The sequence below is a fragment of the Suillus subalutaceus genome (assembly GCF_016647625.1).
Source record: "Suillus subalutaceus strain FC151 chromosome Unknown DFJ58scaffold_53, whole genome shotgun sequence".
Lineage (NCBI taxonomy): Eukaryota > Fungi > Basidiomycota > Agaricomycetes > Boletales > Suillaceae > Suillus > Suillus subalutaceus.
In genome coordinates, this window is record NW_024540302.1 from 50106 (window position 1) to 67568 (window position 17463).

At 47.9% G+C, this 17463-nt stretch overlaps 5 protein-coding genes across 5 annotated transcripts; 3 read left to right on the forward strand and 2 right to left on the reverse strand.

Moving 5' to 3' along the window:
* Positions 1–800: 800 nt before the first annotated feature.
* Positions 801–1650, reverse strand: DFJ58DRAFT_716375 (Fcf1-domain-containing protein; the record flags this gene model as incomplete). Its single annotated transcript, XM_041384215.1, has 6 exons — positions 801–1029; positions 1084–1156; positions 1209–1357; positions 1413–1478; positions 1530–1597; positions 1648–1650. 6 exons carry the CDS (start codon positions 1648–1650, stop codon positions 801–803), a joined length of 588 nt encoding a protein of 195 aa, XP_041243883.1.
* An 857-nt stretch (positions 1651–2507) lies between these two features.
* DFJ58DRAFT_727946 (uncharacterized protein) lies at positions 2508–3228 on the forward strand (the record flags this gene model as incomplete). Its single annotated transcript, XM_041385532.1, has 3 exons — positions 2508–2552; positions 2607–2686; positions 2742–3228. 3 exons carry the CDS (start codon positions 2508–2510, stop codon positions 3226–3228), a joined length of 612 nt encoding a protein of 203 aa, XP_041243884.1.
* A 3114-nt stretch (positions 3229–6342) lies between these two features.
* On the forward strand, positions 6343–7569 carry DFJ58DRAFT_383247 (uncharacterized protein). The gene is made up of 3 exons (XM_041380129.1): positions 6343–6610; positions 6664–6743; positions 6802–7569. The coding sequence occupies exons 1-3, from the start codon at positions 6566–6568 to the stop codon at positions 7388–7390; spliced, it is 714 nt and encodes a 237-aa protein (XP_041243885.1). The 5' UTR covers positions 6343–6565; the 3' UTR covers positions 7391–7569.
* Positions 7570–9616: 2047 nt separating this feature from the next.
* On the reverse strand, positions 9617–10422 carry DFJ58DRAFT_383276 (uncharacterized protein). The gene is made up of 3 exons (XM_041380130.1): positions 10239–10422; positions 9892–10190; positions 9617–9807 (listed from the first exon to the last, which is right to left on the reverse strand). Exons 1-3 carry the CDS (start codon positions 10266–10268, stop codon positions 9744–9746), a joined length of 393 nt encoding a protein of 130 aa, XP_041243886.1. The 5' UTR covers positions 10269–10422; the 3' UTR covers positions 9617–9743.
* A 1035-nt stretch (positions 10423–11457) lies between these two features.
* DFJ58DRAFT_788390 (phenylalanine ammonia-lyase) lies at positions 11458–14874 on the forward strand. The gene is made up of 9 exons (XM_041390148.1): positions 11458–11737; positions 11789–12360; positions 12422–12828; positions 12890–12979; positions 13067–13176; positions 13224–13315; positions 13369–13610; positions 13673–13779; positions 13831–14874. Exons 1-9 carry the CDS (start codon positions 11676–11678, stop codon positions 14576–14578), a joined length of 2430 nt encoding a protein of 809 aa, XP_041243887.1. The 5' UTR covers positions 11458–11675; the 3' UTR covers positions 14579–14874.
* The last annotated feature ends 2589 nt before the right edge of the window (positions 14875–17463 follow it).

The following is a 17463-nucleotide window of genomic DNA, read 5'->3' on the forward strand; positions in this document are numbered from 1 at the left end:
GATCAAATACCCGTTGAGAATCTAGTGTTCTCAGGCACAGAGGAAGCTGAGCCTAAACTCACGCGCGCCGCACACACAAATACTTATCCCTGTAGCGCTCAAGAGCTCAATTGATGTTCAAATGACCTAGAAGTCTTCGCCTGTAATGAGATTTAAGTTCACTCGGCGGGATGTGCATGCCAACATCGAAATTGAGTGTAAGGAGGGAGTGCACAATGATGAATTTCGGAAAGTTGCACGAGGGGTGATGGGTAAAATAGCAAAGTCGCACGAGGAGGACGAGAAATCTGGAGTAAAATGACCTGACGCGACGGAAATCTGATAAGAAAGAGTTGAACTTGGCGCCCGGACGTGCTCCGAGACAACTCAAGCATAGCTCCGTGAACTTGGCATCGCATATCTCCAGGAGGAGAACCGGGACGTTGGGCTCGTGGTTAGGAATTACTAGGTTGGCATTAAATATAATAACGAACAAGACATCATGGCACCTTAGCACTCCCATTATCATAAGCACATATGTACCCTTTTCGCCCAATTCCACATTGATGCAGATAAGGGCCGCAGAGCTGGCGTACCCCAAAATCAGATGCAATCAAAACTTCCTGTGTTATAGACAGCACTATCTCAAAATATCGTTGGAAGTGCTGAATATGTGATACGGGTATCTGTGTGCAGAGTATACAGCTGATCGATGGTACACAGTTCTAACCAAAGGGTACATACTAAATCAACAACTTGCAGCAGCTTGCACTGAGTATCATCAAAAAGTAATGTGGGTGTATTTTTTAGTCTTCGACGTATCATGAACCAGGGGCGCCTTGATCAGGAAGCCGTTCGATGGCATAGCGTCTGCTGACGATATACATTAGCGGCACGCCAGGAATCTGTCGTATACGCCTCCGGAGTTCTCTATCGCAAGTAGCGACAATATAGCACTTGTGAGCAGTGACACGCTGCACCAAGCAGTCATCTGCGTATGTTCCAGTGTGGCTGCAATTCAATCGCTCGAATCGTGGATCTCGAGCAACACTGATGGAGAAAAAGTAAACGCATGCGCCGACAGCATGATAAATATTGTCTTACCGAAGTGCTACACGATACCGGTGGCCAAGCTTCTCTAATTCAGCCATAACACAGTCCGTGACACAAGGTATACCTGTCAATATTACTGTCAACAGATACCCGGCAATTGCAACAAGACCACAAACATTTGGCAAATAAACAGTCCATCATACCACTGACTAGTTCAAGTTTATTTTGTAGACTGAAATTTATGAAGTTCGTATCAATCAAGACTCGGTAAGGTGGCACAAGTTCAGTATTGTGCGCAAGGAACATAGACGATGCGACCTGTGGTCTGAAATGCATGAGTTACTTACAGTTGCGTGCCCAATAGGTTACTGAAAACTCACATCCGGCGGACCGCCTTGGCTTTTTCTTCCTCTTCTTTTTTCTTCTGCTTCAATTGGTTCTCTTTTCTGCATCGAAGGATTCAGCGACAAAGGGGAGCGGGTGATCAGGCAACGCACAATCTAGCATCATTGGGGTTCAAGAGGCGTTTAACGGCGGCAAACTTTCTAGTCTTCTTTGCCTTGCCCTGATAATGATGGTCATTAAAGACGATTGCAAGTTACGAAGTGCACTTGCCATGCTTTGAATGTCTCAGATCCGATATCAAGTTTTCAGCGACGGTAGACAATATTTGTTGAGTCAGCAACAACCCTGAAGTCTTTATTCTCACGGCACGAGTCTACTCAACTCTACCATCTTCAAGACTTCAACAGCTCCTGGAGGAGGCTGTATTCCAGAACGTAATATCTTCTGTCTCTGAGGTACAAAGAGATGATCGTTGGCAGTTCATGTGGCGCCAATAAGTTAACTCGGGTGTAATTGCTTTCAATCCTGCATTTCAGGCCTGCATATAGGTCTGTTTCTTTCATTGACAGAGTCACCTCCCTAGGCCAGCATTCATGCGCACAGCCCGCTGAACATCTGTCTGGGTATGTTTGACCTCTGCTGATATATATTTTATAGAAATTATTGGAAGTCCTGAATGAGGACTCGTGATCACCTTCGTGATGACGATCAACAGACTGTGGCTTTTTTAAATATAAAAAACCCCCATATACGTGCGACTGCGACCGCGACCCTTGTCGAATTCCCAGTTCCGAGGAGCAGGACTTACGTCCGCAGTTTAACTGCCTAAACGCCTAAAATATCGATTACAGGTTCTACACGATTGACTGCAACGGTACCTATCGTCATCACTGGCCAGATAAGATAGTTGCTCAAACCTTCGATTCTATGAGTATGTGAACCGCCCACTTGGTAATTCTTAGTTGTGCTTAATCCATGTGCGTGCGAGCATAGATATCGGGCGGAACATCCTTTAATTTTTCTCAGTCGCCCCTGTTGTCTAATGTTAAATATCCAGAAAATTCAGCTTTCTTTTCCCCTCAAGAACTTCAACAGTTCGTCCGACAACCCTTCTTAGTTTGCAGTCAAGCATGTTGGCCGATGATTCATATAGCACTACATCTACCAACGTTGAGGTGTGTTTAATCTCGCTCTCCGTTCAGGCTATCGCAAGCTGACAACATCAAAAGTTGGCATGTATTCCAGATGATACTACTGGCTTGGAGCGCATAATGCTTGCGGCACAGGGAGATTTACAGAGGTTACTGAGGTAATGATCCATTCCCTCCCGTGCTAAGCCAGGCATTGATATTTATCCTCTCCAGCTCATATTTTGGCCACCCTATCTTTATCGAACTTATCTACGCGCACTGCTCTTCCCGTCTTACGCCAGCAAGTTTAGAGAACCCCATCACACAATCACGACAGGTGCATCTTGTGTGTTCATCGTGCACTGTCTGCATTGCGACATCTACTGTTACCATCACCTCTCCCCAATGCGAACGTCTATTTCTTGACGAAAAATTCCCAATCGGGCAAACTTTTCGACGACTTAATCGTACTCCGAAATTCAGTCTCCTCAACGTAGAGACAAAAGCAATCAATGGAAAACGTGAACTTCGGAGAACGTATAAGCTGGAAACCGAGGGCTTCGTTGCAGAAATCTTGGAAGTATTTCCGGACAGAGACATGTTCGTCCGCGGCGAGGCATGGCTGATGGAGCGGAGGACTAATTTAGATATCACTTGCACCGTCGCAACAGACACAAAACCCGAGTGGCTGTCCGTACGCAAAGGAAATGTTGTTCATTAGAATTTAGGGCTTTCTACATACATTATGTAATATGTCGCCTCATCGTTTACGCTGAGGTATATATAGGGGCCTGTGGAAGCATCAGTAGCCAATGAAAATTCATCATACGTGAGACTGAAGGTTATTCGCGTCTCTGCGATCTTTTGGTCGCTCAGCCTGCCGTGACCCGTTTTAATTAGCATTCGACTCTCTCCCGCGTCCATTGGCATGCTTGGCACCTGGCTACAATATCTCAATCCTAGTTCTTTGTCCAATATGATAAGCTGTTAGGCATCATTGTGCTGAGTTAGCTCTAGTCTGTGCTGTTTGGCAGGGCAAATCTAGGGAACTTAGGCGTATCGTCAATTCAACGGCCGGCAAAGCTCAGCGCACCTTTGATTTACCTGCGCATCTACAACATCTCCATTCACCTTCTTGATTTTTTGTGTTTCGTACCTTTCATATGTTCAATGAGCTGACGAGGCACTTAGACTCGAGCTACACCAGTAGCATAATCAGCCGATTATGAAATTCGTTTATCAGTTATTTCGAGATCTGTTGTCAGATGGGCCTACTGAATCTACGAAATGAATTTGATTCCTTCGCTTGTCTCTGTCTTTCTTACGAAGCGCGTTTATGACTTCGACGACTTCGTCATACAAACTTCGGCGGGTCGCTTCTGCAATTCATAAGAGTGATTGTCTTCTACCGCCGGCACACCCATGTCAAATAATGACACTGGTTGCCTCACCCCCCGCTCAGTTGAGTATATAACTACCCGCGTTTTCGATGGCACATATTATTGTGTGACATCGAAGTCTTTCGTACTTAGCTATGGTACGTACGGCCCGGGTTCTCAGTTTCTCAAACACGTTCCCAGAAGTTTCTTAAACACGTTCTCCGACGTTAGCAGACGTCCGGCCCGAATATTCTATGCGAAGAAAATTGCGTTGCAGAATGGGTGGGGTTTATTGTGTCCTCAACAGGACGCACTTGATCACAATAATCCTTAAGCAATCCGCGAGGACAATACCTGTACGATTCCTCTGCTTCGTACACTTTTCACCCATGTGACCCCTGAACGCATCAGTATGTTAAGATATATAGAACCACTGTCTTCATTCTATATTGCCTGACAAGAATCAAAAAAATCAAGGTGCTGTAGGCGCCTCCCAAAGGAACGTGAAACGCTCCTATGCTGAAGGCACAACGGGTGGGGGCTCGTTGTCTGACTATGGGAGACTAACAGTGTTGAGTGGTCTCCCCAAGGCGAACCTTTATAGACAAAAGACAGTCAGTGGTTCCTTCTGATTAAAAATATTGAGACGACTCGGTGTATAAACAGTAATGTCTGGCATCCAGAATTCGGACACGGCCAGATTCAAAGAGACCCACCTAGTGACTCAAGCTTGCTCTCGAAGCTGCTACCAGCATGATGACCGAAATCACTGAGGAAACGATGAATTGTAACAATCACCACTTTCGCTGACACGATCGATATGATTCGCGAACTATGCGTTGCTGTTAGATGTCGTGACACGAAAGAAATCAGATAAATTGCTAGCCAATGGTATCTGATTTGTACAAATAGTAGATCAGGAGTGATGACACTATTTGGGCTGAAAACCCCAGAGGGTTTTTCGAACCGGTGCGAAACAATCCAGGGTGAAGCCATGAGAGCGGGTAGGTCACAGCAGCTCACAGATCAGAATTTTGTGGAAAATTCTGCCGTCTGAAGTGATGCGTCGAGTGTACTTTAGACGAAAGAAAACATTAAAACGTGATCTGGAACGAGACGCTTGCTGCTGAGAGGGATTGGGGGATGGTGGTACGAAGCAAGATATAAACAGTCGTGTTGCCGCGTAGACCTCATTCTACGTGCCTCGAACTTACGTAGAATATAATAAAACAAAATGTCCGCCGAGGCAGGCACTGATACGGCACAAGATAAACAGGAGATGAATGGATGAACAGTTGGTTGTGCTGGGCACAGCCAGTAATCAATCGAGATTTGAGGTGGTATGCGGCCCTACCACACCAGGTTGTACAACTTCAGTTGCAGGCCATGAGCCAAATACCTTGTTTGATAGGCTTGTATCTGCGCAACAGATTCGCATCAATTGTTGGCAGTTTATCGGAGAATTGAGTAGTATATCTTGAGATCTGCGGCACTTTTCATGAGATGAAGTTAAAGATAAGAGTCCATCCTACCGAAAAAGGATCCGAAGAGGATGGCACAATGAGAACACCGAGGGGGCGATAAAAGTTCATAAAACACGCCCATGAGAAAAGAGGAATCCTTTAGAATCGCCGTGGAAGGACTGGGGAGGAACAATTTTGGCTGAACTTTGGCTGAAAGCTTACAGCGTCAAGCAACAACTCCAGGCATGCTTAGCGTACCTACTCATAAACACCGACCATATTATATTGCACTGCGGGCCAGGTGTAGCCTAGAGCCTATCTGGGTCCTCGTCCAACATCAGTCACGGTAAATCCATGAGTCCGAGTCCGAGTCCGAGTCCGAGATATTGTAGCCATAAGGAGTCCAGGCGGCTGCCAGCTGCCACAGTGGAACCGAAATCGCCTCCGACTTTGTGGAGTGAGAATGCACTTTCACTAGTAGCTTCCAGTTGGTCGCGATCTTGCCCTTCCTGCCATTGCATTTCTGAGCGTATATGTTGCCAGGTCCGACCAATGGAGTACGGCTCAACGAGAGTCTCAGTCAGTTCAAGAGGCGATTATACCAGCCGCTGGATTTTAATCATGATATTTCTGGATCGGCGCTAATTTAGATCAAGGTTTCGCCACTCACAACTCTCGGACTGACTGTACGTACAGCATCACAGCCCATCTCACTAAGATCTCTTCTCACTTTTCTCAAAAAGTCGCTGTACGGCGTGTGGAACACACGAAACGGGTTGTTTGACGTGAGCGACATATATCACATATGATGCAACGGCCGATATATTAATTGTGTTTAACGTTATAGTAAGCAGCTGATAAGCAGTCATTGGTGTCGTACAAGCTGTATGACGCGCGGCGCGCCGCCCATATTATCATCAAGCACGTAAAAAGGCTCTCATGTTCTCACGTAAGTTACAATAAAACTATGTTGAGTTGATAACAGGTTATTCGCAAATCGCGACCGAGTAATCAAGGCAGGCTTACCCGCCGTTCGCTTCACTTATCACACTGCCTTTTGCTCCGCCCGTTGGAACTGAAGAGAAGAAGCTCATTTCAAATTTCATCACCCTCCGTGTCGTACTGTGGGAGTCCGAGAGCCTTATAAGCCTAGTGCCTCCGTACAGAGCTGCTTGTTCCTCTTTTCATCCACACTCTTTGTACAGCTGGCGCAATAATGATCAGCAAGGACACGTTCAACAGTGCCTCCACGAACGTAGAGGTAACGATACTGTTGTCACGCTTTTGGACGTATCTGAATCATCACCTTTACAGTTGTCATGCATCCCCGAGGATACCACTGGCCTTGAGCGCATCATGCTTGCAGCTCAAGGTGATCTGCAGCGACTGATGAGGTATGCTAGAATTGCTTGAATACAGTGATGCGGGCTAATGAATGTTTGCCTTTTGCAGTTCGTTCTTTGCTCGGCCTATATTTATTGAGCTTGTATATGCCAACGGCTCGCCACGGCTGAAACCAGCCTCGCCTGATCATCCCATAACACAATCGCGGCAGGTACATCTCATATGTGCTTCGCGAATTGTTTGCACTGCTACATCGAACGTCACCATCACACACCCTGACTTCGAACGTCTATTCCTTGACGACAAATATCCAATTGGCCAAACATTTCGCAAAATGCTTCGTCACCCACAATTTACCCTCCTTGATGCTCAGGCACAGGTCGTGGGTGGCAAGCGGGAACTCCGCAGAACGTATACACTTGAGACCGACGGTTTTCTCTGTGAGATCCTCGAAGTGTGGCCTGACAGGGACATGTTTGTTCGTGGAGAAGCATGGCTCACTGAGAACAAGCTCGAACTTGAAAAAAGTGTCACTGTGGAGAGCCAGGATTTGAAGCCCTGGGGGCTTTCTGTCAGCAAGGGCAACACTTTTAACTGGGGATTCGCTTCCTCGTATGGTTTGGAGCCTTCACCATTGGTATACTATCACGATATTTGGTTTGTTTCGTTGTACCTACTCCTTCTGTACCTCATATAGATACATAGATAACTACTACTAACATAGCATTTCATAACATGGACTCATACATACTTTATTCGACTAGATTCGATGTATAAGTAGTTAGACAGTTCTAGGCGGCCTTGGTATTTGGCTTTTTCTTGAAGACATTCGGATCGGTACCGATGAATGGGTTGCGAAGAACGTCACCGCATCATATCGTCCCCCATCATAGTTGACCATTGAACTAACTAAAGAGTTCACACCTTGTAAGTCTTCGAATTACGCTTCTGAACCAACGTCACTGATGATTGTGTGCGAGTGTTACCGGCTGAGACTGAGGAAATAAGATGTACTCGTTTGGACTTGTACCTTGCCATGGCCGCTGTGTCACCATCACACGCCAAGAACGTTAGCGGATAGCCAGAGATATGACTCCACTTCGCTAGATAATGTGCAAGCGTAGGCAGGTACCTGCCCGTCTTGGCGTGCATGATTGATTGATTAATGTTGATTCTGGAGCCCGACGTGTGAAATAAGTCGATAAAGACGAGGGAGAATCTAGGAGAACAGGGGAGAGCGTTATGGTGAGAATGAAACTGCCAAACTCTGCTGTATTTCTATACTGGCTGTCGTAACAGGACGGAGCCGAGGCGCGTTGATGGACTGCCCAGCTATATGGATGATCAAATACGAGGAAATCAACTCCACTGCTTGGCCTTTGCTGATGAAACCTTTTAGTTCCTTTAAAAACCGCAGACACATGCACTGCCTTGTGAAAAGGAAAAGAAATCGTCCGGACAATATTTGAAAGGGGGGTCACTGACAGAAATGTGATTGCCGCCCATGAAACGAGCAACACACGCGACAATGCCTGGTCACAGCAAATGTCATTTTGGGAAGGGCGATGTACACGGCCAGGAACGCAAGCGCGGAACGGGGTGGCGATGTTGACGGAACGGTGTATGTACGGAGTTGAAGAGCATTATCCGTAATAGCGGCTGCCCGTATAGATGACGTCAGGAATGCCCAATCACAATGTAGAGATACATACCTGCAGAAACGAGGAACCTTGGTCTGTATGAAGATGATCTGAGAGCTCACATTGGTAGGATGTACAGGCCTTCCCTCTGTCTTTGGCAGATGGTACTAAAAGGGGAAGATGTTTGAATGTTTTGCTAAAATAGAGATCAGTGACAGGCAGAGCCACCACCTTTGATCTCGGAGATTGGTATTTCGATATCACGCAGAGCTCCTTCTAGCTCAAAAATATGTTTTGAAACGACCGTACGTTGCGAACTCTTGGTTATAATGATCCGACGAGCTCTCAACTGACTCACATAGCGACGCCGGCATTCAAACAAACTGGAGAAGGAACAAGTGGACACTGCTTTCAGTGTACAATTTCAAAGTCGCAGGACTATCCAGCTATTGACGACGTTGCCTTAGGTTTCCAAGTGACTCGCTCTCCCAGATTCGGGGACGACAAAGTAAAGCTGAAAGTTGACCTAGCCCAGCATATCGCGTGTACGCTGAATGAACGCTGTGAGTGCTGCTGCGGTATTGTGGTATACATGGTCATGCTGATCTTGCTATCTATGTTTCTCGTCGCGTTGCTGTGGCTGATGGAGCCTCATTAATGATGGTAGACAAGAAGCATGACACCGAGTCGACATTCAGACTGCTTAAGTTTAACAGCATCACACGACACGTTTTGGTATCTAAGCGAAATGAAGTCGAAAATTGAAGCGTGGGTTCCCTTGCCACGTTGAGCGAGCGCCGTGGATGTTGCTATATGATCACGGTCTGAATCTAGGTTTCTCGTCACGTCCGTATGGCCACTAATTGTGATGGATACATACCAGTTGGTAAGAAGACGCATGAATGTATCCTTGATACGACACTGAGGATGAGGATTGTGCCAGGGATCGGCGGCGATACCGAGCACGCGAATGACGTGAAGATAGGATAGTTCGCGATTGGGGCTGCCATTACAAACTAGTGGAATACCGCGAAAGTGACGTCGAGGGTCCAGCCCATGGCCCAGGAACGTGAGGCGTGTTATCAGATATTAATCAGTCACGTACAATTGCGGCCACAAAAGAAGTCCCTGTATTCATTAATGCAATCGATTACTGAGGTGCTGTAGACAAAGAACAAGTGCTAACCTGATCCTGTGCCGAACTGCGGCAATCATTTTGAGGGTAACAGCGTGCCAGTCTAACCCGCCACAATGACAATTCCGTTGACCAACCTATTTTTAAAGTTTCCTGTGCACCGCACACCTGTGGTAGTGACGACTAGGTAACGTGTTGTCCTTGTAATCTGCCTGTCCTGAAACGTTTGATGTCTGACCGTTAAGCTTTGGTCGCAGGCCTCGAACACGATAATATTATACCAATAGTACGGCTCGTCCGATCGTGACGTGATAAGGGTATTGATCGGCGACCCGTAGCCTAATATTAGCAGATAATGAGAGTTTGTCAGAACGCTTCACACACATCGGGCCCAGCCACTTCCCACGACATCAATTGACATACATTATCGCAATCGGTTGGTGGTGTAGCCGGGTGGGCGCAAGAAGTCTAGAATAATAGGGCCGCTGGATTGTGTGGTAATGACTTTGGCGATGCTGATCAAAAGTGAACCAAGAACCAGGAATCCCGCTGCGCCAGGGCAAGTCCGCGGCAAGTACCGATACAAAGGCGGGGAATGACCACCAACGAATGGCAGAATACGGGGCTCTGGGGATAGTGACAAATTGCTGTTTTCGCCAATGACGAGCTAGTACGGTCACTGTAATGGTATGAAGGGCATCTGATAGTAGTAGTACGTAGCACTACTAGATTAGCACTTAGCCCATCAAGTTAGATTCATGGGGACTTACTAATCGGTTTCTGCCGCCCCGAGCAAGCATGTTCGGGACGCGGCTCGGGCCATAGGAGGCGAATTGAATATCAAGTCGTTCCTCAGCGATCTAACTAAAATTTGAAACCGGCTGGGGTGTTCTGAGAATTCCGCTTCAGAAGACGATGCTATTTGCGCTAGCTGAGACTCGAAACAAGTAATATGTAGTGCCGGCAGGTAGAAGTTTCTGGCAGAACGGATGGAACTTGGTTCAGTCGCTGCTACGCGACGTTGAAGATACTAGAATGCCTGCGAGTGGGAGTAAATGGTCGATAATAATCGGATTACCTAACATAATAGATAGACATGTGCTTTGAATCATTGGGTAGACTGCCGGGGAAACGAAGAATGGGGTTTCCGCTGGGTGAATGGCATTAGGAACCTAGAAACCCAGGCTTTGGTATACTTCAAGTTAGTATGTACTATTCATGGCTAAGATTCGTAGATTTGCTCACAAGTAAGATTCGATGAATAGACGTGCCAACTACATTGGGAGATCGAACAGTACGATGCAATATGAGAGATAAGATAAGGCATATGGTTCACATGCAGACGGCTGCGTAGGCTGACAGCGTCCTCGGGAAAGGATAACTACAAAAATGACCCTGGCCCATCATTGAGATAGGTGGAGATACTTTTTTGATTTTACATGCTTGCCCCAAAAGCTTGTGACACAGGGCGGGGAAGGGCAAACGTGTCAACTGCGGATATCGCAGGAAACAACTCAAACATGAGTGAAACTGAAAACCAGCAAATTTAGCACACGGCTTAGAAGATTTGTTTCAGCGTGGTCGAATCAGATCGAGCGTCCGCACAGCTTGGAAATGAAGAAGGAGATCGGTAATGGCAGTCTGGAATCGGAGGACGTTTGAGAAGCAGGACGGATAGAATGAACTCACCGATACATGATAGTTTCAGAGTCACGATTTCATTAGGGTGACTCGGAAGGTTGGAACCAGAAGAGGATGGCCGCTACATTCAATTGGGTACTGTTAGTATACGGTTCTCCCGCGAAGGATGCTGATACGTAGCTTCTATGATCACGGTTTCAATTGAACTTTGAACTAGTACCACGGTGACAGTAAGTACGTTGCTGGCACGGATCATAAATTGAGTTGACCCCCCTGGGGGGGTCAACTCAGAGGGGGTCGCGGTATTATGGATCTTGGATCTTGCGAGCGTCTACATTTAAGTGCTGTGTCACATACTGTCATGCCAGTTAATCCTGTTCGCAAAACAAAGCGCAACTGCTTCAACGTTTTACGGGCGGATCACGCCGCTCAAAGAGAAATATAAAACCCAGCAAGTATCCGTTGCGAAACTTGCATTCTAACTCGGACCGACACAGCTATATAAACCGCTTAATACCTGCCAGCACTTACAACTCTCATCCTCATTCATCTTAGATATTAACACAATGGCTACTCACGCTCTCGTCTCACAATATGTCCAGGACGTCAAGGAGCTTGACTCCTACCTGTACGTCAATCCTGTTCATTTAAGTGCTTCTAGTACTCATGTCTCCTGCAGCACAGGATGTCCGATCACCATCACTGGGTCTACCTTATCCCTTTCTCAAATTGCTGCTATCGCGCTATACCCACCTTCATCATCTCCCTGCAGCAATCCCATTAAAATTCAACTTACTGATGACCAACATGTTAAAGCAAAAGTAGCTGCCTCCCGTGCTGTCATTGAGAGTAAGGTCGCAGCAGGTATCAGTGTTTATGGTGTCAGCACTGGATTTGGTGGCAGCGCGGACACAAGGACAGATGACCCTATTGCACTCGGTGCTGCTCTCCTCCAGCACCAGCATGCCGGCGTCATTCTCCCTACTTACGCACCGAGTTCTTCTACTGCTATCCCCACCTTCTCTTCTATCAATAGCAACGCTCTTCCTTCACCCGCACCGCTCTCTGATCCATTCACCAGCACTACAATGCCACCCCCTTGGACACGTGCTGCTCTCCTTGTTCGCGCTAACAGTCTCATGCGCGGACACAGCGGTGTCCGCTGGGAACTTGTCGAGAAAATGACAGAACTCCTTAACAAAGGTGTTACCCCAGTCGTTCCTATGAGAGGCAGCGTCAGTGCCAGTGGAGGTGAATAATCTGTTTCTTGTTCCTTACCTTGCTGAGGTCTTAATTAACTCCCTTCCCACAGACCTGTCTTCCCTTTCTTACATTGCTGCAACACTCATTGGAAACCCCGCTATCAGGGCTTGGGTTCCCTTACCCCACCCCTCTTCAGCCATATCCAGTACTTCCTCAACCCCCTTGTCAACCGGAACATCTTCGCCAGATTCCTCACCCGAATTATCTCCCTTCTCTGCGTCCACCCCCCTCCCACCCTCAACCGATACCCTTAACCTACCTACAGATACTCTCAAAGTAGACAACTACGGATCATACGCACTCCTTCCTGCCCCACAGGCCTTGCAGGTCGCCGGCATCACCCCCCTCCCGCTCTCAAGCAAGGAGCACTTGGGCATCCTGAATGGCACGGCATTTAGTGCAGCTGTGAGTGCACTGGTTGTGAGAGGCGCACGGGGAGTGAGCGTGTTGGGTGCCGTGAGTATTTTTATGCTTGACCTTCGTTTCCTGCATCGGACTAACTTGTCTGCGGTTATAGGTCTTAACAGCCATGTCCGTCGAAGCGATGCTCGGCGCAAGGGGCAGCTTTGATCCCTTTGTCAGCGAGGCAAGGCCGCACATTGGACAGGTGCGTTTTTTCGGATTTTTCACGCGGTTAATAGAGCTGATTTTTTTTCTCTCTTTTTACTCACAATTTCCCGGTGGCTGGATTCAGATTCACTCTGCGCGTCTCATGCACACTCTGCTTACCGGATCTTCCTTTGCAAGTGAACATGAAGTAGAAGTCAAGCTTGAGGATGATGCCGGGGTGTTGAGGCAGGATCGGCAAGTTTCAATCTCCTTAGTCAAAACTGAACGCTAACCCACCGCAGTTACTCTCTCCGCACAGCCCCCCAATGGCTCGGTCCTCAATTTGAGGACCTCGCAAATGCAGCACAAGTAGTCACGACCGAGGTTAACTCCAGTAGGTCGCCCTAGCCCTGTAACCACATATCAACTGATCCCTTGCCCCAAAAGCCACCGATAACCCGCTCATCGAGCCACCTTCCGCGTCGAACAACCAGACCGGACAGGTTCACCATGCAGGCAACTTCCAAGCGCTTGCCCTGACGAACGCGATGGACCACGTCCGTCTCAGCCTCGCGCACATCGGGAAGCTGATGTTCGTGCAGCTTACGGAGATTGTCAACCCAGCAATGAACCGGGGCTTGTTCCCAAATTTGGCGGGTGGAGAGGTCGGATTGGATTTCGCGTTCAAGGTGCGTGATTTTAGTCTGGTTGTGGTCAATGGGATGGTGGCTTATTGCAATTACTTGGACAGGGTGTTGATATCGCTGCAGCGTCATATGTGGGCGAGTTAAATGCGCTTGGTGGAATGAACGTGGGCGTAGGCAATGTGAGCGCTGAGATGCACAATCAGAGTGTCAAGTACGTCCTTTCTTTTCTCTCCTTCCTTGACTAACCTTTTCGACCCTGCAGTTCACTCGCACTCATCTCAGCACGGTACACCCTCACTGCACTCGAAGTGTCCACTCTTCTCGCCGCCTCACATCTCATCGTGATATGCCAGGCACTCGATCTCCGTGCACTCGGCGAGGAGCTGCGCGAGGCGCTCCCAGTACTCATCGGCTCATCCCTCCTCAACACCTTCCCTTCGCTCACTGATAACACCATAATTACCTCGCTCGTAGCAGCTATCATCCCAGCACTTACAGAGACGCTTGATCACACGACTACGCTCGAGACGAGCGCACGGATGTACAAGGTTGCAAGCGCTTGTGTAGTACCGCTCGTCACTGCCCTCTCAACCTCTCCAGTGCAAGGGGCAGAGTTAAGCGCACTCCCAGTGTTCATTTCATCCGTTACCGCGGGGCTAGTGAAGAAGCTGACGGAGTTGCGGTGCGCGTATCTGGGCGTACAGCCGTTATCGGTGCGCGGTGCAAGCTCGAGTGCTGAGCAGACAGAGGTGGCGTGGCGCGGGCCTACCCCAGCAAGCAAGTACCTTGCGCCGCGGACGCGTGCACTCTACGAGTTTGTGAGGGTGACACTGGGCGTGCGAATGCACGGGGCTGGAAATCTCAGGGGAGATGTGTTTGGGATGCGGGATGGCCTAGAGGGTGAGGATGGGACGATTGGGAATGGTATTTCGGTCGTTTGTGAGGCGATCAGAGATGGAAGGGTCGGGCGGGTTGTGGTAGGGATGCTTGAGGGCATCGAGGGCTTGTGAGGAGCTTTCGCAATCCTTCCACGAAGGCTGACTTCCAGGCCTTCACGTACTGATAGTCCGAGCAGGGAGAGGCGGTGGATGCCTACAATATTGTCATCCTCCTACTTTTATTTGTTTTATATTCATAAAGACTGTATCTGATCATCGACATCCCTTATTCCCTTGCATACATATATACTAGCCCCCCACACATTTCTTTCCTACAGTGCTCAAAGATTCCCTGTCTAAATCATGTATAACAGGCCACTCGAATAGATTTAGGATACATGTCTAATAGAATTTTTTGACGCGTTAAAGTCTCTTGATTCTTAGTATTGGGAAGGCGCGGAAGCAAGTGCTACAGGCATAGCATAACACTAACCAGAACCGTATGTATCTTTGACATCTTGTGAAACGCCGTGACGGCCGCACAATGTTCAGCAAGACTTGCATCACCACCGTGACATCCTCCGTCACAGTCGCGATTTACATCGTGAGTCAATATTTCAATCGAGTTGTTACATCGAGGCTTTCTCATCTTCCCTGAAAGGCCTGGCAGTGACACATGAGACTCGGGGGTCTGATCTCCTAGAGTCTCACTCCGAGTTAGTCCTATTACTTTCTGCACAATGGGCTATGTTGTCCGAGTGTCCCAGGCTCAGGCTCGGACCAGGACGGCTACAACATGTGCCCTCTCTCTTCATCATGATGAGGCGGTGAGATCTTTTTTCCCCGGCAAGCCATGGGTGAGTCTTGGCAACCGAATTACAATATTAACTTTGGGTGCCAGCGTCTAGTTCACTCCCCTCATCTCTGCTGACTTAGAAGCCATGTGTTCAATAACTGCAAGCGCAACACGACGATCGAGGCACTCAGGCTGATAATCAGCTTCCCACCGCAAAAACTCCGAAGCGAGTTTCATGAGACGTCATGGCTACATTCGAAGCACCGTCCTTATGCGTCTGATCTGGGGCATACGGCCTAGTTCATTCGTGTGTTTCCGCGATGTAACCCCCCCACCCCGCGGGGACTTGATACACGCTCCAAGCGTTCATCTAAGCATAGACGAACAATAATTATATTCGACTTCGACACGCGGACTCTGAATTAAATCATCTGATAACGATTCCGAAAAAATGGATACAAAGCCTTTTTCCGAGTAGCTGAAAAGGGGCTTTCCAATCTAGCTCCTATAGTACCTTCCTCGCCAATCTCACCACGAGTGCTCGCCTTTCCTCATGCAGCACAAGGTTCGCCACATCCTGCGGCGATAACTACGTGTATCGTCACTCGAAGCATGATCACGGCGCACATGCGCCGGCTTGTTGGTCTACCGGACGGATCTCAGAGTTATTCAGTATTTGTTGTTTCAACAACTACGTTTATTTTGGAGGTCTTGCATGTATGCCAGTGGCGACAACATGTTTGATAGAAATCAAAAATATTGTCATAATGTTCCCTTGTCGAGGTCTTGAATGAGGGACCAATCTTCAGGGCGCCTGTGGCACTGTCATGCTGATCATATTACTCACACCCTACATTCTCTAGACCATTCATGCAGAAAGTTATTCCCCCGCTCGGTAATAAGCAAACCGCAGCGCGTGCTACTCCATGATCCATAAAGTTAACCTGCCGGACGGATCTCACCCGTCTCTTTTCCCCTAGGAGATTCGCTCGAAATTCATTCAAACCTGATAATATTTGACATAAAAGTGAGCGATTTCTCAGAGGTTGTTTTCGGACTCTCACAGACGCGGTTGAGTTGGATCAAGCGGCATCACCGAACCTGAGGCCTGACCCACGATGAGTCGGAGTACGGGTTCCCCTGTCGTTATCGTTGCTCCATACATGTGCGTGCATTCTGCATTCTGTGTCACATCGCGTGACATCAACTGTTTGGTCCTTACATGTGGTAGATATTATTGCTCCATATACGTGAGCGCATTCTGCATTCTGTTTTGATTTACTGGCATGCAGCCTGTGTCATCGCGTATCATCGTCATATCGGACCATTACAGCTGTGGCGTGGCTTTCGACTGGACATCGATGCATTCCATCAAGGTTCTGTTACCGCACTCCATTCTCGTGATCGATTCTCGTACCTCTTCGAATGAAGCCCGCCCTCCATATCTCAGGGTTATAAAAGGGTACTTTGGATGATTAGATCTTCAAAGTGTGCCTTCTTAACCTTCTTTTCTTTTCTCAATTGAGTTGAACGACTCTGCGGGGCTAAACTTAGGCGATGTTTGTAACGAATCATTTTTCCGGGCGGAACTACAGTGACCAAGCCAGTAGTGTGTGTAGGCGCCAGCATGGTATAGGATCGAACTCACTGCTACTGACGTTGGCTGTAGTCACCATGTGTTGACATCTTGTGTCATAGTAAGTACGTCCGTAACTGGACCGACAACATTCCAGTGTCAGTGTGTCCCGTGTTGGTCCCATGTCAACTCTATTCGCCGTTATATCGGCCTTCCTTGAGAATAAGCGTCGACAAATACCGTGGAGATCCGATATCATCATGCGTAAGAAATCCGTGTTAGGAACCAAGAATTCTGGTCTTAATGGACTGCCGTAGACAGCGTTGAATCTGGGTATGCTTGGCAATACCTTCGAGTACAATTAACAAAAATGATTCGTCCGAAATTTTGAAGTTGGATATTCGGACAGCTGTCTATGCGGCTCAGCGAAGTTGTGCGGTCTTTTAGTGTCGACAAGAGCCAAGGATGCTTCATAAACTCGTGAGTCTGACGTGCCACGTTTTTGAGAGGTCACGTGGATATAATGACCGTGATTATATAAGTCAGGCTAGTCCCGATGCCCAGTAGCGCAGCCAATTAAAATCGTTCATCGTTCTTATAGTGAATATCAATCATTGGACCAAGACGCACACGTGCTTGGTACCG